We start from the raw sequence: 25,727 nt of genomic DNA on the forward strand, positions 1-25,727 counted from the left end.
ATGAATATTTGCTGTAAAATTCTTATCAATGCTACAAGTGTAGCCACAAGTTTGGCTGCCAGTTTTGATTTCCTATCTTTAAGTTGCATGCTCAATCATTTTTTGGCCACACCTTTTTTTTTTTCTACAACTAAGGTGTTTTTGATTAGAGATCATGACTTTTTGTCAATACACACCATCAAACCACAGCAAGCAAGCTTTAGGGATTGCAACCATATTATTCAGAACAGACTTGTATTTTACAGAACCAATCAGATTCTTTAAAGAATATGGTGCTGGTTTTTCCTCTCTAAAACATTAATAACTTTCTGTATAGTAATGCCCTGTAAACTAGATTAACAGTTTCTTGTCATCACTTGCATGCAATTGAAACAGCTGTATCAACAAGCTTCATTATTTATGCTAATATCATTTGACACTAAACACTCTTTAAATAGGAGAATTTCAATAAGTTTAGCAAACTTGTGCTTAAAAGTTGGCAATGAATAATAATCATCCCCCCTATATTATTCTTTTGAAAACATGAGCTAGAAATTGCTAATCTAGTTTGCTTGGTCTAACCAATACTTATGTAACATTGTTTCCTTTCACCTTTATTTTTTCTTCTCCAAGTCAGCTGTCTTTAGTTCAAATGGCAAAAAACTAAAAATAGTTCAGCTTTACTCTTAGGTGAAGCTGTAGTAGACATTTCAGACTGATAGCTAACGAATTTTTGCATAGGCATGTGCAAAACTTTTGGTCAAAATTGAGCAGTTTTTGTTGAATAACTTTGTACATGAGGTTTATAGTTAGATCAAATGTGACACCTAATTGTAGGTCTTAAAGATTTATCAGTTTAAGAAATGTGAAAAAAAATCCATAAAAAGTTATGTATGTTTTTCTATCAAATAAAATTTCCGTACTTTCGGTGCGAAGAGAGAAAAAAAAAGTGAAATTCAATCAAAATTGGAGATTTTATATCTCGTGTATTTCATAATTGATTGCCTTTAAATTTGGTATGTGAAGTAAGGGTCCAATAGAACATGTCTACTGAAAATATGTGATAGCTTGTGTAACCACAGTCTGAGCTACAGAAAGTAGAAAATTCCTAAACTATTACTCCTGTTAATAACACACACTGTGTTCTACAGGTTGTTTTGGCCACGTGACATACTACTGTGTGTCTTGATATAAAGACCCCATGATTAGTGAATGATATAATAAGGAAGATAGTGATTAGAGGGTTAATATGTATGTTTATTTCGTGTATTACCTATGTAACATACACTGCTTCTAGCAGCTGCTTTCAAGCATTCAGTTACTTTCCTCATGCAGTATTTAGATAATGGCTTAATCTGACTCAACTCTTGGGCTGTTACAATTATAGTTGGGCTACACTGTTTCCAATGTCAATATCTTTGTGGAAGATCTGCAGGGCTTACCTCTTTCAATCATTTCAAGACTCCTGCAAAATATAATGCTATAACTGTGGCCAAACTTGTCAATATTCAGTTCTAAAAAAGCTTGTTAAATATGTAATTACCAAGCTTAGCATACTTTATGCATTATAACAAAATAAAATATTATATGAAACTACGTACAGTTAGTAAACATCATTCACAAGAAAACATCTATACTAGTATTTATCAGGTCATGTCATTGTTTAATTATGATTAACGAAAAATTTGTATAAAATGTCTTCTGATATTACTAACAGATTGTTGTATACTAAACCTTATTGTAATAAAATGATCCAGTCAAGTTGTCATTAACTGATTCTAGTAATCTTCCTATTTCTCTTAACTACATCTTTCAAAGTACATGAAAGCGTATCCCACATATTTAAATATACAGTTATAGATGTAGCCGTTGGGCTTTAAACTCTATATGAGAAAATCTAAGAATACAACTTCCTCCAGAAATTTTAAAAAGAATGTTAATTTTTACAACAACACCATCTGTATTTCAGTTTAATGAGGAATGTTACGATCAGATTGAGGGAATAAGTATGGGCAGTCCATTATCATCTTGTCTAACTAACATCTTTATGAACATGCTGGATTATAAAGTTAAAAGTACAATTAATCTACGATTATGCTCTTTTGTCAGATATGTTGATGATAGATTTGCTGGTAGATGGTTAAACAGTTTTAGTAATTTTAATTCATTATATCCTTAATATTAATTTTACTCAAGAGAATTAGGGTGAGTTATCTTTTCTTAATGTCATGGTTAGTAGGATTAATAATACTTTTAAAATGAAGATATTTAGAAAAGAAACACATACTGATCTTTATCTTAATTGTTAGTCAAGTCATCCACAGTTTCAAAATTAGGGATCATAAAAATTTCTTGACTATAGCAAAAATAAATGCAGTTCAAAAGAAGAGCTGGATAAGGAAGTACATTATCTGGAAAATGTATAGGTGAAAAGTTATGATTAACCTATAAGTGTGGTTAGAAAATACTTAAGAACTGATAGGTTGATTGAAAAAAGAAAACTCAATCAAATGATTTGATGTATTTTGTAATTACATATGCACACAGCTTATCAAGTACGACGGTGGAAAGTAATAGAAAGGATGTAAAAATTTCCAGAAAAAAAAAAGTTGAATACAAGCTTAAAAAGTAGAAATTAACCAACTACAGTTAAGAAAGTAGTTCATAGTGTAGAATGTACAGACTGAAATAATTTCTACATAGGGGAGACTGGTAGGAAGTACTATAATAGTGAAACATGGACATGCTCCAGCACATGACTATCAACATTTTAAAGTTATTCAATTGTTGTGTTCAGCTGTGTTAAGTACCTGATGATGCTATGAAAACAGTAGGAAAATGTTGATATTTGATATATATTTCTATCCAATTTCAGCTGTTTTCTGAATTTTTAAAAACAATACTTGGTACCAGGAAAAAAATATTAATAATTATGATGTTTCATTGATTTGTACACAAGTAACATCTATTTAATATTGTTGTATATTTTATTAAAGCCTTGGATGTAATGGAGAAAAATGGAGAAACAGGACCATTACAACCCAAGCACCTACGAGAAGCTGTACGCAGATTGAGGGTTAGAGGAGCAATTCCAAAGAAGTGACAAGCTTTTTCTAAGCAATGATAAAATTCAGAGCTGTAGTAGCACCATTTGAGCAGTCAAAGGGATTCCAAAGTTTTGGCCCAATTGCCAACTAATATTCCAGTTGTGTAAGTCTAACACATGATTGAAATTTAGGTTGGTGGTAATGAAATTTTGAATTCATTTATAACCTTTTCAAACAAATGTTGTAATGTACATGTTGTCCATCTTCTATTTCAGGGATTTTCTTAATTTTTCCATAAGTATTTTGTATTTGGAATATGTCATCATTTGTAAAATAACTTTTTTAGTACCAAACAATGCTAAGTTTGCAGTGTGTTTCACATTATTTTACAGTTTGAAGTTAACCCTAAACATAAAACTTTGCAAACCAAGTGACAATAAAAATGCAATATGTTAGTATGTGCAGGAATAGAAATTTTCTTTAGCCCTTAGTACTTGCATTGATGGACCCCACACTACTTCAGGCCATTGCAAATAGGGAAGAAATACTTATAAAATACATTGTGTGTTCCTTTCAAAATAGTCTTCATAGCAAAAAAAACTGCCTGTAGGTTTAATAGATTGAAAAGTGTTATTATTTGGCAGTATTTCATATAGTTAAAATATGTATTTCTTGATGCAATTGAGATTTACCACTTTAATACATAAAAAAAAGAAGTTATGTTTAGTGAACCCAATAATCAAAGTCACATATGCTAAAATTAGTCAGAGAAATAATATAGTAATGGTGGAAATATCAATTGAATTTTTTTCTAATAATTTAAAATCTTAGATCTAAGTTGCGTTTAAATGATTACATCTTTACACTGCCAACTTCTTTAATTCGAAATGTATTATATATAATACTTGCGATTATAGGTATTTACAAAGATGTACAGTTTCTTTTGCATATATTTCGTGTGTACTATTGACATCTTTTAATCATAACTTGTAATCCGCTGTACAGTTTCTAGTGTACTACAAGCATATATAAAAATACGAGGCTAACTAGCTTCCTAAGGGTTGTGGGATAATAAAAGGCATCCTTGTAATGTTGTTAAGTAGAAATGGAGTATCTTCTTTTCAGAATATGCATAAGTCTGGCACAATGTTAAAATAACAGCAAATCCATATTGGACAATTACTGATATTGTTATGGTTATAAACTTTCCCAGTTATTGTCAGTGTACTTTTTTATTGTTGTGTATCCCTCAAAAGCATCAACACTATGTTACATTTTCCTTCCTCTTGTTTTGACAAAAAAATAAAGCAGGATACTTAGGAAATGTTTTCTTACAGGATTTCACAAAAATAAAAAAATCTCTCTGAATGTGTATTTTTAAATACGAGCATGTATGTCGTGTAAATAAACATATTTGTTACATAACAGAAACCTTGTTGTTTTATGCCTCTCATTCTTGTAAGCACTGGCACTCAAAGAATATCAGTGAATTTCCTTTCTGACTAGCTTCAGATGTGACATCAAAAACACAAAGGAAAGATATACAATATACATAAATTTTGAATCTAATCATCAACTCCTAAAATACATTTGCTATTGCTCAGCTGTCATTTGAAAATGTGTTGGTTAGAAAATTATAATTTTTTATTAATAATTTAATTGACAAAATAAATACTTGACTTTAGACAAGTTTATTTAGTAAGGCCTTCACTCTAACCACTTTTAACTTAAGAATATGTTTCATCAAGCAATATCAAAGAAACTGATTCATTAACCCTCAAATTATAATTTTTTTTAATACTATTGGAGTCCATATACTGAATCATATAGAGTAAATTTCTACTTGTTACAACATCTAATATAAAAAAACTGACCAAAACAATGGGTGAAATCATTCATTTTCTGTGTAAGATACATAGAAATGTGAAATTTTGCAAATTGGGATTAATTTTAGTTCAAGTTTTGTGTGTATGCGACTTATTGTATAAGGGACCTTGCAACCAACAAAGTAACAGATCCAAAAGCAGTTTGATACATAAATACTTTAGAATAACCTTAATTCCAACAGTAATTCTAGGGTTAATTATATCTGGCAAATGATTGATGCTCCTGAAGTATACTCTAATTTTAGCTCTGTTGTTCATTTGTTTGAAAATAACGTGTTAAATATTGCCCAATTTATTATGTCTTAATTAATTTTCCTGTTTTGTTTTTTTTACATGTTTGTATATTTGTAAAAGTGCCCTTCATGATATTCATCCAAAAATCAAATTCGTGGAACTCAGCGAGTCCTTAATTTATATAAAATTTTAACTAAAACAGCATTATAAATTCATTTTCTTTTTACCTATCAATGCAAACTTAAGAACATTTTAATGCTTTAAAATTGTAAGAAAAAATACGAAAATGAGACAATACAAGTTATTAAATTATGAAAATAATAATTCTGGACTAAATGACTAACTTCACACTTGTTTTGGACTTTTACTGCTAACCTTGATTTTTGACAATAGGACTTTACGTGTTACAAGAAAAGCAGTCTGACAAAGAATATATAATGGAATTAACAAAAATAAAGCTAAACTATCTCATTTTTTAGGCTTCTGCTACAGTTTCAAATTTAATATTACAAAAAGAAATTGAATAAAAAATGGCCTAAAATAATATATGACAAGCTAGATACTTCAAATTAACTATTTGCATAATTAATCATGTGCTTGTTAACTTTAAAAAAATGGATCACTGAAGTATCTGACAAAAATTACCACACAAGTATATCATCCATATTTAATACTACAATTTGATACAAAAGAAGCATTTCAGCATTGTAATTATCTTAACTTGCAAGGAAGAATTATGATTTTTTCATTCAATAGCTGTCACTATTCTTCTAGCAGTTATAAACTTGAAATCTATTTACACTTCTCAATAACATGTTATGCCAGGTCATAGACCCACAAGACTTGAGTATAATCATCCCTACTTTTTACCCACTGACCAGATGGAAGAACTAGCCAGAAGAGTTTTGTCTGGTTCTTTGAATCAAATAATGGACTGTCACTTTTGTATAAATACTTTGAATTTGTTTGTTGTACAACTTTACACAGAAAGTTAAGATATAGGTCTTTTAACTCGTTCTACTACTAGATTTTAGCTATAACAGCAGAAGTAATATAACCAAATTTCAAATAATGGGTGAAAATTAATCTAGCAAAAATTAATTTACTTGGAAATCAAATAGGTTTTAAAGATTCTCTTGATCTGTATTGTACCAAAAAACACATCCATTGAATATTCTATATGTCAAACATTAAAATACAAGTGTTCACTTTCTAATGATGTGATGAACTATCCAGCCTTTTTATTCATTTAAACAAGTTTCTTGACAAGTAATTTATAAGCAACAAACTGTTATTTACATCTATTTAGTTATTTGGTAGTATTTATGGTTAGAGCTGAACAATTAATGTAATGTATCAAATGATTAATCAATGGCTTGTTAATAGATTACATTCAACTAATCAATTATCCTCACGCGAGACTTGGACAGATGACATAACTGGAAACACTAATTTCAATTAGTTGATTATTTTCATTACATTAATTGACATAATCATAATTTCAGTTAATGATTATTTTAATATCAGTCTAATTGATGCTCATAGTATACTGATAATATTGATTAATTGAGTTAATCACCCAGCTCTATTTTCAAATATAATAGTCGAAAAGATATCTACGTAAGGTAAATTATTTTTACATATACTGTATACATTTTCTCAATAGTATAAAATTATTAACTAGTTATACATACACTTCAACACTGCTACAGTTGTAACACAAACTGATAAGCCAATAAGAAAATGTAAGATACAGTGTTTGGCTTTTTTTATTGAGGAGAAATAAGGAATTTATTATTGTTACACTTTACCTTTGAAACTTTACTATCATATATACATATAAAAACATACAACATTTTTCTTTAATGTCATGGATTCATCATAGCATTACTCTGTTCACAAATTCAATTCCATTATTTTTTTTAAAGAACATAACTCCACAGTACATATAGTGAAATTTTAAAATAAGAAGGATCCATAAATTGATGTGATAAATTATTGAATTTGAGTAAATGTATCAAGAAAATTTAAATATGGAAGAAACACAGCCTAAAATATATGACAAGCTAGACACTTCAAATTAACTATTTATTCACACATTGCGTGTTTGTGAAGTTTGAAAAAATGGATCAATGAAGTATCAGACAAAAATGACCACATCTTGACTTCACCATACCCTCTGTTATGGCTTGCAGTTTTGCCATATTCGGGGCTCATCAGCACAGCTTGGGTCAGTAAACCAGAAAGATCTGGTAAAGCCCCTTAGAATTGTGGTATGTATATAATATTTATGTAGTTTTAAGTCCTTAAAACACATGTTTCACCCTAAATCAATTTAATTGTTTGAATAATATCTTACATTCTCCCAAGTTTAATTATTCAGTATTATACAGCAGACAAAATGTTTAATACTGATCTCACCTAAAAAAATTAAAATAAATCTATGACATCATTATTAAACAGTTTGTTTAACTTATAATACTGAATAATTAAATTTGGCAGGGTGCCAGATATTATTTAAACACCTAAGTTTATTTAGAGTTAAATAAGGTGTGTTTCAAGGATTAAAGAACTCCATAAATATGGAACACTTTTATTTCTGTTAGGGCAAGCTGTAATGAAATAGAAATTATGATCTAAGAAAAATTTACAATTCAGGACTAAACCATAACAACATAATATAAAAAAAGGTTATATCACCAGAGAAAGAACCTTTGATCAAAAGGATGTTATTCCATCTTAAGAATCCAAAGCTAAATATATTGATATTAATATCAAGTGACGTGACTTTCAAAAACTTCATAAAGGAAGAAGCAAAACACACAAATGTAGTGTAATATTTTAAACATATTCTTCCTAATCTCATTAAATTATTTTATACACAAGCGACTATGAAAGTAAGAAAAATTAGATCAATAATATTTATTTATTATCATATAAAAGACATCACACTCACTGACAAGTAATATTATGTAATACCATAAATAATAATATTTTACAAGGATTACCTCTGACTTGCTAATACAATCTTTATGTCATTTAGTTCCAATAAAGAATAACAATACTTCACATACACACAACAGTATAAAGCAAATTTTAACTTTGAAAAACCTTGCATATTATAAGTGTACAATTTCATTTTAGGCTGTTTTCATAAACATGTATAATAAGATATTTTGGAGGGAGATTAATAACTTAAACTGAAATAGAAACAATGTAGTGAATATCATAAAAAAATCTACTGTAGTTTTCATAAAAATTACTTAAGAGAGATATTGAAGTGTTTATTATTTTTTTTAGTTAATTACCCTTCAATTCAACACTTTTAAGAACGGTTCAGAGAAACTGAAGTGTATCCATGCTTTCTTGTTTCAGAAAGTATTTATTGTAACCCTTTGATTTAAATAAAGAACAAAATCTATAAGGTAAACATAACCAACTGTGAACACACATTAATCTCAGGACTGAAGTGTTCTCCAGATATATTCTTATTGCAAAACACATTTATCTTGAATTCTTTTTTTGCAACTTCTGAATGATGAAATCTATAAAGGAAACAGGTTTCAATTTATGTACAGCAGTTATTTCACAGGAAAAAAAACACTTCCTTTACACACAACCCTAACAACAGCCTGATGTTATACTGAAGAAACTAAATACAAGTTGTAATACTGAGTACAGTTTGTCTTATTAGAAATGGATAAAAAAAAAGGCAATGGTTTGCAATTCCTTCAATTCACTCACCTTTTGCATACTGAAATTAAGTACACAGAATGGTACATGCACAATAAGACACATTTACAAAAAGCTCAAAAAATAGTTTACTACATATTGAAGTTTAAATATTGCCTCTTAAACTCAAATGTTTTACTGCAAATTGCTTTTCAATTATTACACATGTATGTTTTTACAACAAAAGGTTTTAAAAATAATAATAAAATAGAACTTTTACCTTTTTTTTTATCCTGAGTAGAAAGCATATTAATACAGAACTGAAAATTATCACTAATTTAGTAGAAAGTCATTTTATAGTAAGTTAAAAAGACACATACTTACAGTAAGACTGAGAAACACTTTTTAATTTCTTAAGTTCTTGGAAAAGAATATTGGACTTCTGCCTTGATTTTAAAACCTAAAACATTAGTGACATAAATACATTTTTTAAACATCATTGAGGTACACATACCTCAAATAAGTAGAAACATGTACATACACACTAAAATAGGAAACTACCTCACTACAGCAAAAGATTAAAAAAAAAACTTTTTAAGATAGTTCACCCGAACTACATGCAAAGTAAGAAAGTTAGATATAAAGATTATAATCTTCTTAGCTGTATGCTGAGATTTATTCAATTAACCAAAATATTAAATTATGGGAAGGTTATTTCTTTATCATATTGAAATAATATTATAATAATACCAACTACAAACATCAAAACATATTACTGGATAGTAGCTGTACAAAAGTGAAAATCATCTAGACTTAATGCTTAGTATTTGGCAAGGATAAATTTATAAGCTTCGAGTATTCAGGAAATCTCCTAACTTTCCGACTAACTAGCCAAATGATCAAAATTCATTAAAGGTAAATAAAACAAGCATTATTTGCATGTTATCTGTTTATTTCATGAACAGCATAGATTATACAAGTTTCAGTTCCTTCATTTTATTGTCATCATTGAAACAGCTGAATATCTGGAAAAAGAACGACACATTATTTTAGTTTTAACATGTTTCTTCAACACCTTTTCACTCATTTCTCAACTGTATCCAACATCTTCTGTTAATACAAGGTCTTGTGAAAGCTGTTTTTCAGTTTTTGCATTCACTTTATTTACACACATAGTTTGTTGTATCACTGATGCAACACAGAATAGGGCATGTTTATGAGAAAATGTGAAAAGAATTAGATATCTGTTAAACAACTACATGGGCAGTACAAAAAATTATATATATGTGAAGGTCATAATTTTCAAAAGAAAATTTGTGTTAAAAGATAACATTTCAAGCCTTTGCCATTTCATCAATTCTATGTTATTTTTACTTATTTACACATACAGATTAATAGATGTGAGGAAAGGCAGTTGCTCAACGGTTATTATACATTTTTATTTGACGATTTTATAGATTTCTGAATAATACAAACTGAAAATTAAAATGCATAAAAAGATTTCTGAAGCACATTGTTCTAATAAAAAAAATAGCCAAGAGAGTAAATCTTATAAGGATTTACACTGTACAGTTATAAATTTTAATTGCTATGAACAAGCATAACGGTGTTGACTTAACATAGTTTTTGAACTTTTAATTTCTTTTTTTCCCACTTCAATATGTTTAAAGAAAAACATTAACATACAACAACACTGTTATATCTTTTAAACCTCTACACAAGCCAAGAAGGAACCAGTCAGTTTTCAACTACACTGTGCATGTTCTAGATTTTGGGCATAAGCATTTCATGAATCTATTTAAAGATTCTAGTACTACTAGAAGACTGATTTGGAACAGAAGTAACATAATTGACCTATAAGGACATGCAACTTTCTTGTAAATATACACACATTGTATTCAACTCTTTCTCATAGATCACATGACAAGATAAACTTGGTTTCAGGTTTCCACCGTTTCTGTCATGATTCTGTTTCTTCGTTTTGGTCAGTCTCATCATAGCCTGTCTTCAACTGCAAGGCTACAGACTGTAGAGTTGATGAAAGCATCAGAAACTGTTGTCTCCGTTCCTGCTGCAGAAGCTGCACCAAAAAAGAACAGAATATTATTTACAAATCCAATATAATGTAAATGTTTTCCAATTACTGCATCAATAAGAGGCAAGTGTTTCTAATTAAGGTTTAACAGTATTTACCATCTTCAGATATTTCTTACTGAAAAAACAACTTTTTCATTAACCAATGAAATAAAATGCCTGGAATGTAGATAATACATAAACAAAACAAAATTTTATTGCAAAATAAAGTTACGAAGCAGTTATAGTAATTTTATGTTCAACTTTCATATTATAACATGACACATTCCCTATTTTTTTTACTATAGTTACAAGGTGAATAATTAATTCAAAGAATTGTAATGCAAGAGAGCATATATCTATATTTAGAGGATTAAATACATTATATTAGAATGATTTTAAATATGCAACCAAGCAAGCCACTTGACAACTACAACTGACACATACTTACAGTGGAATACTTTGTATCAGAACTACATTTGAGATTCTATTTCATTCCACAGGTAGTATGATGCCACACAAAACTGATCACTTTTGGGAAATGTATGTAACAGCCCTTTCCAATGTAAAATATTCATACACTCAGATCATAAAGATATGTTTAGGTCAGGGATTTATAACTTGCAAGATGGGAATATCCCTTTTACTTAATGGCTATGGAAAACCCAAAAAAATATTAATCCACTTGGGGCATGAGGACCATCCCGAAAGAGACTGAAACAAGTCATACTCCAGCTAGGGTAAGCAAAGTGTAGCATCTTGTAGCAGGTGAATATCCACAAATACAAAGATCAGTGGCAAAAGCCATCCACAACCCCAGGCAACAATAAGCAACATAATCAAGGACCTGATACACAGATGGATTATGTAAAGTCAGCTTTGGACATGAAAGCCTTACAGTGAAACCTTTTGTAATGGAAATTATGCTATAGGCCTATTGTCAAGATGTATGGTCATCAGATGGAGCATGACCAGACATAGTGACATGGCCTGTAACAGAGTGTTGAGATTCTAAAATCTTTTTAATATCATGTACTCAACCTCTGTATGAGTGTGTGTATATATATACAGTCCTCCATGAAAAGCATGGCAAATTTTTAATTTTAGTGGCAGGAATTTGAGATTTCTGAGGCAGGCAATTCAATGCTCATTTTCAAAATAGAATACATATACTACCTGAACAATCCTTTTGAACTTAAAGTACAACTTTATTTTGTTTGTTTGTTTTGAATATTGTGAAAAGCTACTCCGGGGCTATCTGTGCTAGCTGTCTCTAATTTAGCAGTGACAGAATGGAGGGAACACAGCTAGTCAACACCACTCACTGCCAACTCTTGGGCTATTCTTTTACCAATAAAGAGTGTTCAATTATGGGGATTTTGAACCTGCAACCCACAGATTATGAATTGAGCACCTTAACCACCAGGCCTATACAAATTTATAGCATTAAACACACAAAACTAACTAACTACTTCTTTACAAACTTGTGTGGCCACTTCAACATAGAGTATATGTGCAGATGATGATAGCAACTGTCTTTCAACTGCCAAAAAGAGAAGAAAATACTGTATTTTCAAGCTCACAGATTCATCAAGCAGATTCATCACAAACAAACATCTTCCCACTAAAGTGAGGCTTACGAAGTGAACTTGAAACTGTAAATTGCTTTCACAAATCTAGTGTTTATTAATTATCATTAAGAACTAATCACTTGTACTATCAGTTTAAACATGGCAAAATGAATTATTTCTTAAGCAGATTAAGCAACAAAGTGAAACTATGAAGTTCAAATATTAGGCTCAAAAAATCAAGATTATATTTATTTATGGAAAAAAGGCACATATCAATTAAGGCAAGAGTTGCACTAAAAAATAGTTAAATGGTGATAAAAATGAATTTCAAAATTTTTAAACTTCCCTATATAAATTATTTCAATATAATTAGTTAACCTTTGTAGTAAGTACGTTTTTAGCATTTCTTAAAGTTAATCTAAAGATATTTGTTTATTTAAGTGCAAAGCTGCACAATGGTTATCAGTACTGTGGCCACTGAAGAGGTCAAACCCCGATTTCTAATGTTATAAAATTCTTAAGCTTACTGCTAAACCCATAAGGGGTTATTTAAAGTTGAAATTTTATTAATCAATATCACATTACATCAAATCTTTACATTAAGTTAGCCATCAGATAAGAAACAATGCATTAAAATACGACTTATAAATACAAAGATTTCTCCAAACTACATGCACTCAGTTCTCATTGATTCCTACAAGTTTTATATTTCATTGACTAATGCCCAAAAGGTTCTTCAATTTACATTATAGTGTTGTGATAATTTGCACAGACAAAATTAATACTCTTTTAAATAGCCAAGTTACTCATTTTATCTCATACAGTTAAATAAATTATAACTATTAAAATCTTGAAAATAAATTGAAATTATAAATAAACAGCAAACATATATCCATTTTTTCTCCACTCCCTAGTCTTTAACACAACCTATCATTGCATCACATTGATATTCACCACAACAGAGATATTTGGTTATCATGATAGATATAAAAACTGCACTGGGACTAATGATATTTTTTAAAAAGTATGTATATAGTGATGTTCTAGTCTTTTAAGAATTTATATGATCAGTAAAAAATTAATAGCAATAATGTACTTCATAATGAACTTAACCCAAAAAGGTCAAGCTTTACAGAAACCATTCCATTAAAACCTTTTTTCAAAAACCACAGACACAGATTATGAGAAACCCAGTTTCTCATCATACAAGATCAAAGAACGTGTAGCTTCTTGATGATTTATCCAGGAAGTACATATCATGGATAGAAAGTTTTAGCCCTGATAAAGAACAAGTGGTGATTGTGAGAACATTTGTGGAAAGTTAATATTTCTGTTTAAAATTTAAGAAATATTTTGGGGATAAAAGTACACATGGCCATGCATAAGATAAAAAAAAAACTTTAAAAAACAGGAACAGTGGAAAACCTATAGTTCACTGGAAAAGCCGATATATTTTTTTTATTCATATCATGACTGCAATGTTTCTTAACATTTTATTTGCCAATTATACTTTTTCTAACAAACTGAACGTGAAGGTTACACATCACAAGACAAAGTCCGTATCCACATGAAGAACATCAAACTTAATACACTTATTACACCCAATATTACACTATTCAGAAAAACAAAAGATTTATGTTTGGATCAGACTACCAGCATTTTGTTAGTTATACCACACTGGCAACCTTGAATATTATTACTTTATTCATCTATAGTACAACCATTAGCCATTTTAGAAACTTCTGCTGAAACTTGCCTTTCGTTGCTCAGCTGACTGTACTTGAAGTTCTTTCTTGAACTGTTCCACCAGTTCAGCCACATGAAGATTCTGATGATTACTGGAATGGCTAACAACAGCATCCTAATAATCATAATAAATGTTTTAGCTCCTCACATGTTTATCACAAAAAAAAAAAAGGTGTTATACATTTGTTTATGAAATCCATTAACAGAGACCTTTGAATCACATACAGAAAATTTGGTTTAAAACTAGCAACTTATATGCACAATTTACAAGACAGTAGAATAACACTGATAAATATATGTACATCTTTTTTTTTCAGAGTATTTAACAAAAGATGTTTAATTCAAATTTTATCTTCTAGAAATTTATTACCTTACAGTTGGTAACAAATCTCACATCATACATTCACGAGGCAGTTTCAAATAATATCATCAGCCTACAAAGTGGATTTTAATGTCTAAGTAGGTTTGCAGCTATACAAAAATATTTGATATACGTATCTTAAAATTGCTGAATTAAGTTTGACCAACATTTTGATATGTTTGTGGAAAAATATAATCCAAATTATGGGTTATTAAAGTTTATTAAAGCTTTTCAAATAATTTAAAAACTTTATTAAAAGTTACAATGTACACTGCCCAGTTTCAAATGTCAAAATCAATCTTCATTATCCATTAAAAAGTCCAAAAATCCTAATATCAGAAATTCATATCAAATTATTCATTTCAAACTTAATAGATTATTGTGTATATGAATAATTGAAAACAGAGCTGAAAAGCAGGTGTCGTTGAATTGCTGAGTAAGTAATATTTTAGAAAAGGTTAAGATTGAATGGATTTTCTAATTTTTAAATATAGTTTATATTCTACAAAAACCAACAATAAGAATATCTACAGTCAGGGCAATCATACAGAAATATACTAGAAAAACAAAAAATTTAAAGGTTGACAAAAAATGTTTGAATTCGTATTTGTTTCAAAGTTAAGAAACCTCTGTGGCTAATCAGTAATCCATGATTAATTCATCAAATCATGCTAACTTTCAAGAATATTCTCTTGTCAGGAAAATAAAGGAAGTAATACCTACTGAACTACATTTTGTTATAAATTTAAAAGAGCAGTTAGTGTACTGGCTCCTACACAAATTCTTCCAACATGACATGAAAGAGTGATCTAACAGAAATTCATGCTAATGAATGTAATAAATGTACTTACAACTAAGTAAGTAAAGGATTAAACCTTTAATATTACAGCTTTTTATTTTCAATGTTCTATAACATACCTAATCAACTATTTCTAAGTGATTAAATTCAATAATGTCGAAACACAATAAACACTAGATGTACCTCCGCGGGGTCCCAGAAAGTGTTCTGTTTCAAGAGTAAATACAACCAAAATTAAGAGTAACAAATATTTTTATTTCTTGCTTTTGAAGTTCACATGTCATGCTTTGTTGTAGCCTACAGAGTGTATAATTCTTCTCATGATTCAAGGCATGTGCATATTTTACTGACGTCACAACAGTACAAGTTGCAACTTTAAGCTTCCCTTATGTAACATTATTTCAGTGTCTACTGACTAACTGACAGACAACACACTACTGTAGTGGTACAAGTGGTTAAAACAGAAGATCCCTCCAGGCAGCCTTTGGCCACCTTTTGGAGGAATAATAGGATTATTCAGTATTCTATTCTACATCATACAAATGTATACTAATTTCAGGTTATTAAATTATATTAACTATGTCTGGTTGAGTAAAACAGCTTGCTCTTACCTTTAACAGTGATGTTACATTATCACATAGCTCTTCAGAACACCTCTGTATACACTTCTCAACAAATTTGTGTAAACTGTCCATGTCATCACATCGCTGACCTTGTAACCTCTGTTCTAAAGTTTTAATTTCTTCTCGTAGCTGTCCATAAAATACTTCTTTCTATTAAAAATATGACAAAATATCAAAGATACAGTCTAATAAATAGCTCATTTCAAAGGTTAAAAAATAATATACTATATACGTATAATAAATATGTATTTCACTGTTTATTTAACCTTTATAAAGGGGGAAAAAAATTTCTGTACTGTTTTCTTATTTGCATAATTCTCGTAAAATAGTAAGGACACTTTAGCTAAAATTTACTAATAGATGTGATATTACACCACATTAAGTCTTATAACTTTAGTCGCATTTTCCTACTGATTTAATGTGGTTTTCCAGTAACAAGAATGTATAACAGCACTTTAACTACATTTTTGTTCATTGTATGCCATTGCCAATGAAGCTTTTTGCTCAAAACCATAATAAATCAGGCCAACTGTGTTGTAACATATAAAATCTTAGTTGTAATGAGTGAAAGACCAGGTCAGAAGGCAGAGAACAAATAAGATTAAAGAAAAAAGAACAACTTTACAGTTAAACTTGTAACTTTAATATTCCAAAAAATAACCAGAAACATTTAAAAAAAATGTTCTGAAATATGAAAACTTACCTGATAATTTAATAATTCCAATAGAACACACAAAAAAAAAACTCATAAAAAAACTGACATATTGTTCATAGTAATTAATGGCAATAATTAGGTTTTGGTTTTGAATCAAAATTACCCAGGTAGATCTGTTTTAGTGTAGTACATTACAAAAAGGCACCATTACCACATGGAAACACAAGAAAAATCTTAAAAAGATTAAACTTCTGGAAACCTCTTAATTTATTCTGCAAAGAGGACAAACATTAACAATTGAGACCATACTGAAAAAAAATCAATAAAATTTGTGGCAAAATATTTAGATTATATAATTTTGAAGTAACTAGGTATTCATTCAATAAACCCCGTGAGCTGAAGACATCCATATTATGTGTCAAACTGCTTGCATATAAAGACTCATTAAATCTAATGTCTGCAATACTTTGCACATCTATAACTGGAAACTGGGTAATAACTAGTTGAATTATATTTTAGTCTAATTATTAAAATTTCAGTTCACCTCTTTATCCATCCAGTCCTGGGTCTGCTCTATTTTATGTAGTAAAGTTCCAACACTGCTGTGCTCTGATGCTAATCTCCTCTCCATCACATGCAAGGACTCCTGAAAGAATGTCTTATTTAATATCTAGATACATAATAACACAAAAATAATTATAATTAAACAGACCTAATAGACTAACAATATAAGTGTTGTAAATACGCTATAATGGAGACTTTTTAACAAAATGTGTGCAGGCTCAGTCTACTGGACTGACCCGATACTGGAGAAGGAATGTTGACTATAATTCTGAATTTACTATGTGTATCTAAGAACTATTGAATACAAAAAATCAGATGTGTTACACAAGTATTTCTTTTCAAGATATGTCTTTCAATTAACAACATCAGTCTGACTCAGATTCTAACAAGTCAGAGTGCAAAATGTTCATAAGAAGAAGGAGAATACTTCTGTCCATTGTATAATTTGCATATTGCATTTATAAAACCTCTAGAATCTCTAATATATATATAGTTTCTTCAGTATCCCTGTATTTGCTATCTGCTATTTACTTTCTTCTACCATAAAATGTCACTAAATCAGCAGTAACATAATTTCATTAACCTACATAACAGTTTTGGAACATTCTGTTCTAGTGCTTGATATATTTTTGTGTCCTAAATCGCATATTTAAAAGCTACATAAACCAATGTAGTGAGAAAAAAGTAAGTTTAGAGAAGAACAGTATCTAAGTACAAACAGTCCTTAACACCTAAAGTAAGTTCTAAATTTATTGTTTTTTGTGTATTTTTTATTATTATATATTTTTAAACAAAAATGATTAAAATGTAAAAATTAAAAAGTTCTTAGGTTAGGTTACAAAAATAAAATAATTTAAAGTTTTACGAGCTTAGGAAATTGAAATATGAAAGTGTAAGATGGAAAGTATTTTTATTCTTAACACAAAAATTACCTTTCACTCAGGTTGACTCAGTAAGAGCTTTATAAATTCAGATACACATCTTTAGCAGACATGCTTTATTAACAAAATTTGCTTTTTATACATAACAGACTTATAATGCTTACTAAAAACTTGCCAAATGTTTTGATGATACACTTAGCAAATTCAGGACTAGAGTATGTACAGTTTCACACTTTCAAGGTACATAAATTTAGTCCACTTTGTTCTTAGTGCTTTAAGAAAAGTAAAAATCTTAAGAGCTGCTGAAACACTGAATATCATTGCAAGTTCATGAAAACAACTCACTGAATACAAAAAACTTACAACTAGTTCAAAAATACCTGTGTTTCTTCTAACTGTGTTCTAAGATCTCGAGCTTCTCTTTGTCTTTCAGAAAGTTGTTGTTCTAGCTGCATATTTGTGTGTTGTAGTGCTTCAATTTGTTCTTGTTGGTGTGTCCTTTCCTGTTGAAGTTCTTGCACTTGAGCTTGAAGTGAGCCGAGATCAGGTGGTACATCTTGTAGAAACCGTTGCAGAGTATTAGATTCAGATACTGAAGCTTGAGATGCGTTATTTATCAGAACAGGTATAGAACCACCTGCAAAATAAATTAACTCTTCATAGTGCAAAAGCAGATCAATAACTATGAAAGATAAAAAATGTAATTATCTAACAATTAGTTTTCAAACCAAGTGATTTTTAATTTTTAAAATGCCATGAACAAGAAAGTGGTCCTTTCATTCATGTCAGAAGTTTTTAACTTAACAGGCTGCTTCAGTTTTCAACCAATTAGAAACACAAACTATATATAATTACAAGCATGAATCTAAGATCTGCACCTCCTACCTTCTTGATTTGCTGAAATATCAATAAATTGTTAAACACACCAGAGCAGCCCCCTCCCTTTCTGACTTTCCAGAATGTTTAATAGTCAATTACACATGGCTTCTGGACATGTTTACAACCAGCATAAAAAACAGATTCTCCTCTACATGATGCTTACCATGGTCTGATCAGTTTTCACTGGGAAAGTATTCAGTCAATAAGAAATTCTTGGTTTGTTGTGATCGTACTGTTGCTCCAAATAGATAACCAAATTTTTTAACCTATGTATAAATTTCTTAGAAAACCAGATAAGTTATATTAGTTTGGGATATTCTCTTCTAGTTATTGATATATACCTTTTACTCTAAAATGCATATTTGAAAAACTACATAAGGCTTAGAGAAGAACAGCTTCGGGTATAAAAAAGTAAGTACTATAGTGAGAAAGAATTAAGGTTATGGTTGTCGGTCTCGTCGATAACAACCATGCATAAAGATAGAAGGAAGTAAATGCAAAAACTAACAACTAGGTCACAATACAAGTGGCACAGCATCAACTGTCCATCTGCAATATGGAACAAAGTCCTAGAAGAGAAGAAACCATTAGTGAAATAATAACTAGTTAAGATGTTTCCCACATCTAACATAAATAAAAGACTATCCATTGCTAACAGAAAAACAGCTACATTTCATATTTTTTGGTTCCCAAGGAACCAATATCAGTGTTTCACCTTACATTCTGAAATATTCAGCATCACTTAATGAAAAGCTACCTATGCTCCTTCCGAAATAATATCCACAAATCCAATTAAAAATGTATCTTAAGACCTGTTTTTCTAGTAAGAGATTTTTCGTTAAATTAAGGAATTTAGAATTTTCCCAAATATAAAAACTTATTCCTTTTATAAAACTTTTCATAATTTTTCTGCACACAAAAATAAAACTATGTGGGCACTTCTTAAAGAAAATAACATACTCGCATAAGGCTGAAAATATACTTGATCATATAGAATTAAAGCAAAGAGCTTTATAACAGTTAGTGGAACTGAGGATTAAATGCAATAAAGAATTCAAGAACCATGTGACTGCCAGTCTGAAACCAGCCTTCAACTGAAATAAGTCTGAAAATTATGAGCTTTAATTTTTATTTCTTAAATCTTTATTATTTAATGGAAATAATTATAGAAACTGTTGTATTTCCAATGCTAACAATTATTTCATTAGAAATTTAAATAGATGTGTGTATATATTTTTTAATTGTGAAATACTGTTACCTGGTATTTCATCAGGTGAGTCCGAAACAGACAGAACAGGCCTAGCACCTATGGATACATCTGGTGGATTAGATAACCAGGATGAAGGGCCTGAGCTTTCTCTCTCATTGTTCAGGTCACCATCAGTTTGACTGAATTCTGCCAAGGATATGTCAGGAGGATTTGATAGCCGTGATGATTGAGTAATATCACATGCCCCTATTAATTCATTACCGATAACCTGGCAGTTTGCTAGTGAAATATCTGGTGGATTTGAAGTTCTTGACTGTTGAAATGATACAGTGGTAGCAGCAGAACTGCTTAAAGCAGGGTAGCGCTGAGGACTAGATGCTGCTGCTGCTGCTACTAACCATGGCTCATCTAGTGGCTCTGTTGGCCGAACTGGAGAAGATGGATCCTCGTCAACCGAGGCAGCAGAACTGTTTTGAACAGGAAGAAGATCTGAAAATGAAATAAAATAAAGGAATAATGTTTGTCACTTTCATATGTTTTTAGGGTCACTAAATATTGGATAGGTAAGCATTAGTTGCTGGAAAATGGGAAACTTTGAAAAAGTTCTTAAATTGTTCAATCAATTCAATAAATCTATACAATAATACATACACATCAGGCTTATTATATTGTTTTCAAATCCACTACTTTAAATCAGTAAACGCATGTTGTTGAAAAATGAATATATATAATGACTTGTGTTACCTGTGCATAATAATAGGATATTAAATGATCTAAGGAGCTTGAAGTTCTTTTATAACTGTGATATCTTTTACTACATGCAAACCAAAGTTATTTTATAACTGTGATATCTTTAACTATATGCAAACTTTGCACTTTAATGATCTAAGGAGCTGGAAGTTCTTTTATAACTGTGATATCTTTCACTACATGCAAACTTTGCACTTTAATGATCTAAGGAGCTGGAAGTTCTTTTATAACTGTGATATATTTAACTATATGCAAACTTTGCACTTTAATGATCTAAGGAGCTGGAAGTTCTTTTATAACTGTGATATATTTAACTATATGCAAACTTTGCACTTTAATGATCTAAGGAGCTGGAAGTTCTTTTATAACTGTGATATATTTAACTATATGCAAACTTTGCACTTTAATGATCTAAGGAGCCTGAAGTTCTTTCATAACTGTGATATATTTGACTATATGCAAACTTTGCACTTTAAAGATCTAAGGAGCCTGAAGTTCTTTTATAACTGTGATATATTTAACTATATGCAAACTTTGCACTTTAATACAAAATTTATTATATACTATATGCATCAACTTACTGCTTTATACATTTGAATTCCTGGCCTGTTTCAGGTACATTTTGTATGATATAGCATAATTCATAGAAAAAAAGTCAGAAAAGTTACAAAAATATGGGCTTACCTGGAAATGTAGCCCAAGGTGATGGTGCTGGCTGAGCTTGCACAGGCTCTAATGGTGCTCCCTAAAGAGGAGGAATTATAAATAATTAACACAAATATACATCCTTAAGTAAAGACCGATGGCAGTGTTCTTTCCTTTTTAAATATTCATTCTCAACTACAATTCATAGATCTTTAACAGTATAAAATATGCAGCAAGTAATGGAAATATAAATGCAATTAGATATATAAATCCCTGAACATTAACATCAATAATTCATTGAAAGGGCTAAAAAAATAATAAAAATTATGCAAAAGTTTATCAGCTCTCTTGTACCTTCTACAAGTAATTATTACTAATTCTGCCACAACTCACGATATACAATAAGAATAATTTTATATGCAAAGTAGTTTATATTTTAAAAAGTTCCACTTTTTATTTAATCAACTTTATCTATAGTGAAGGTGAAACAGGGGTTGAAATAAGCAAGAAAAATTACCATTTATACGTTTATATATATATATATATATATATATATATATTGTGTGTGTGTGTGTGTGTGTGTGTGTGTATGTGTATAGGCACACACACACACTCTATTAAAAGTAGGGAAGTTGTATCAATTCATAATAATAATAATAACAAACAAAAACATGCAAGTAATTATTAAATTTCATACAATTTCAGCTACATGAAGAATTTACTAGATGTTTCAGAATCTTAAGAATTCCATCTTCAGCAAGCTAGTAGTACAAAACAAACATAATGGTAATTACATCAGAAATATGATATAATCCAGAATGAATAATAGTAAAGAAACTAAATACAAAAAAGAACGTCAGAAAATGAATGGAAAGAAGTTCAAATTAAATATGACTTATTTTATTTGCACTACATGCTTTTCATTTTCTCCTGTTCTTTTTTGTATTTGTTTACTTATTATTAATAAATGCTTCATGTAACTACGTTTGTATTTTCCTTTATTGGGAAAGTTGTATTATTATTTTCATAAACTATCATAATGATGGAAATGATATGGAAATTATAAACTTACTTTCAATTTATTGTTAATTTTCAAGACTTAATGATACTAATATTGCTAATTTTACAAAACTAAAGATTATAATTATTATAAAGAAATTAAGGTTCTCAAAAGAATTTTCAGACTCAGTCATGATCGACAACTTTGATTGTTTTTTCAGGCACAAAGTCTTAATAGTGGGCAGAGCTAAAAGCCAACTGGTAAGAACAAGCTCTTCATGAAGATTTAATTGAAAATATTTAAGACAGGCAGTGAACAGATATATATATATATATATATGGTAAGTCCTAAGTTGGCTGAAACCAACAGGAAATTGATAGTATTTCATGAAACACATGTAAAAGTTTGATTTTACATTTATAACACTTATCAGGATTATCAGACAAGAACACATCTTCAGGATAAATACCTCAAAACCTTCAAATTCCCCAAATTCCTCATCATCTGCAACTCCTTCAGCTACCACTTCTTGATTTTCAGCCATCTATGAAAATTATTCTAACAATATAATATTTGATAATGAGGAACTCACTTTTTAGAAAATAAAGGTTTTGAGGCAGCTTGACTGGGTAATGAAAAAACTTTATTATAAATGTATGACGTTTCGACACGTCAAAACATTGTACATTTATAATACGTTTTTTTCATTACCCAGCCAAGCTGTCTCAAAACTTTTATTAACATCATAATATGTTTGAACGTATTTATTCAAAATCACTTTTTTACATTTCACCAAAGTAGGAAAATAATTAATAAAATATAATTATCATTTCTGACCAATCTGCAAACAAAAATTTCATCAAGAAAAAAACTGTCAGAATGCAGCAAATATACAATATACTAAAATATCTTGTCACCTGCTTGTAAGTTGTAACTACAAGTCTATAGCAGTTACAGTATTATTGTTAAAATAATGAGAACCTCCTTGCTCTTATACAAATTACATAGTGAACTGCAACAACATAATTAACATTGTGTTAGTATTTAACATGGTAAACATAATTTTTATTATAGAATAAATTTATACTTAAGAAATATATCTTGGTTGTAGTTTCTTCAGAAAAATTTCTCAGATGGAATAAACAAATATTTTCTTGATTGACCTGTAGTAATTTTATCTTTTGCTAAACACACCTGTGAGATCAATATGTGATGTCTTAGTAATTTTGAAAATTCTACACTAATATGTATTATGCCCAAATTTAATGATGGTACAGAAATGATCAGAAGACCAATACTATAAATAAGGATCCTTCATTTCAGGAGGATCTGTATGAGTTTTAGATGGTCTCCAACTTAGAAGGTATTTTTTAATCATGAAAAATTAGGGTTAATAAGTTTGAAGGAACTCATAATTTGGATAGAAAGAGACTTGGCATTGAAGAAAAAAGATTTGTGGATAACTGGTAACACTACAGAGCCTTCCTGTTCAGTGTTTAGAAATAGTAAAAAAATGTTAATAGGGTACTGGGATCTATTCACAAACATATAAATATTTTAGTTTCTAGAGTAAAAACACTGTTATCTAAAACATTTGTTATTTAGAGTAAAAACATTGCTGTCTAAAACACTTGTTATCTAGAGTAAAAAAATTGTTGTCTAAAACACTTGTTATCTAGAGTAAAAACATTGTTGTCTAAAACACTTGTTATCTAGAGTAAAAACATTGTTGTTTAAAACACTTGTTATCTAGAGTAAAAACATTGTTGTTTAAAACACTTGTTATCTAGAGTAAAAACATTGCTGTCTAAAACACTTGTTATGCCAATTTAAAAATGTTTCCACAATTTTGGTTTCCTTCTACAGCAATTTGCTACAAGTAAAAAAAAGGTAAAAACAGCAAACTCACAAGTAGACAAGATAAGTATGATATTCATACTAGTTACTGTCAACAACTTTGTTATTGTTAAATTTTTATTTTATACACTGTAACTGCAAATTTTATATGTTATACCTAACTTCTAAACTGACAGTTAGTTTTACTTCACAAAATCTTAAATTTATTTGGAAGTTCTCTTCACCCAGTGGAAAACACCTTCCCAAAAATGGATAAACAAAAGTGCCATTAAAAAAATACACCACAAGAGGAATACAAACAGGGTACACTTGAAAGTATAAAATATTTCAATTACTTTTTGTAGATGTACAGAACATAGAAAACAAATTTACAAAAATGACTTTTTACATCCTTTTTTTCTGATCGAGGCTTTAGTCTACGACATTTTAAACATAAAATTACTTCATAATGTGACATTAGTTAATGTTGGTCAAACTTCAACAATGAAGCAAGTTAAATAATCCGAGTCCTGTGAAAATTATTTCATAAGTTAATACATTTAAATTTTTTTGTTTTGTAAGAATTTGAAAACAATTTACACATGCCAATAAAACCGATTTCTGTATAATTTTTATTTTATCATTAATAATGTGTTTATTGTTCTTAATTAGAATGTCATTTCACTAATCTGTTCCCATACAAGTATACTAATATGGTAAGTAATAAGAAAAATCCTCGAATGACTCACTTTGTATTAAACAATTTTTTTAAATAATCTCTAGACCCCTGTTTTATATATATATATATATAGTGCATATCTTTGACTAAAACTGTTCATTAATTCTTTCTGTTGTCCTATACAGCAATTTGAAGCCATCCATTCTACCATCTTAATAATAGTGATGACAGATCTAAAGAATTGCATGTGTTAACCAGAAACAAAGGGCAATTTATGAGCATTAGGGATAGGAATTTTAGAGGAAATTTTCTGGGGTTTCTTCCCTTCTTAAGCATGGCCCAAAAAAACTTAAAAATCTTTAGAAAGGTGCAAGAATTAGAGCCATGTGATTAACTCAATAAATTGATTACCTGTGAGCATCAATTACATCATTTAGCATCATGTATTAATATTGTTACGACAGCGGGAGTCACGTGACGCTAGTAACACGTCATATTCTCGAACGTTCACGTCCCTTCCTGAAGCCTCGAGAGGTTACTAGATATGCGGTATTCTTGTATATATAAGCCGCCAAGAAGTGACGGCAACAATGTGTAATTGAACTGCAGACAGAGATAGATACGACAGTTGAGTCGA

General features: G+C 29.7%; 2 protein-coding genes across 4 annotated transcripts in view; one reads left to right on the top strand and one right to left on the bottom strand.

Annotated features, from left to right (window-relative positions):
• Positions 1-4,436, top strand: part of LOC106461312 (transcription initiation factor TFIID subunit 11-like) — a 13,688-nt gene extending 9,252 nt beyond the window's left edge. Inside the window, exon 4 of the mRNA XM_013921130.2 lies at positions 2,976-4,436. Within this exon, the coding sequence (XP_013776584.1) occupies positions 2,976-3,082 (107 nt within the window). The 3' untranslated portion in view covers positions 3,083-4,436. The remainder of the gene's footprint in view (positions 1-2,975) is intronic.
• Positions 4,437-5,799: 1,363 nt separating this feature from the next.
• Positions 5,800-25,727, bottom strand: part of LOC111086222 (cingulin-like) — a 47,559-nt gene continuing 27,631 nt past the window's right edge. For all 3 annotated transcript variants that reach the window (XM_022388182.1, XM_022388183.1, XM_022388181.1), the window contains exons 2-9: positions 23,045-23,119; positions 21,615-21,675; positions 20,229-20,669; positions 18,472-18,728; positions 17,191-17,292; positions 15,980-16,141; positions 14,219-14,323; positions 5,800-10,898 (exon numbers count right to left, since the gene is read on the bottom strand). In XM_022388182.1, the coding sequence (XP_022243890.1) occupies positions 10,779-10,898; positions 14,219-14,323; positions 15,980-16,141; positions 17,191-17,292; positions 18,472-18,728; positions 20,229-20,669; positions 21,615-21,675; positions 23,045-23,119 (1,323 nt within the window). In that variant the 3' untranslated portion in view covers positions 5,800-10,778. The remainder of the gene's footprint in view (positions 10,899-14,218; positions 14,324-15,979; positions 16,142-17,190; positions 17,293-18,471; positions 18,729-20,228; positions 20,670-21,614; positions 21,676-23,044; positions 23,120-25,727) is intronic.

Source organism: Limulus polyphemus, unplaced genomic scaffold (assembly GCF_000517525.1).
Source record: "Limulus polyphemus unplaced genomic scaffold, Limulus_polyphemus-2.1.2 Scaffold931, whole genome shotgun sequence".
Classification (NCBI taxonomy): domain Eukaryota; kingdom Metazoa; phylum Arthropoda; class Merostomata; order Xiphosura; family Limulidae; genus Limulus; species Limulus polyphemus.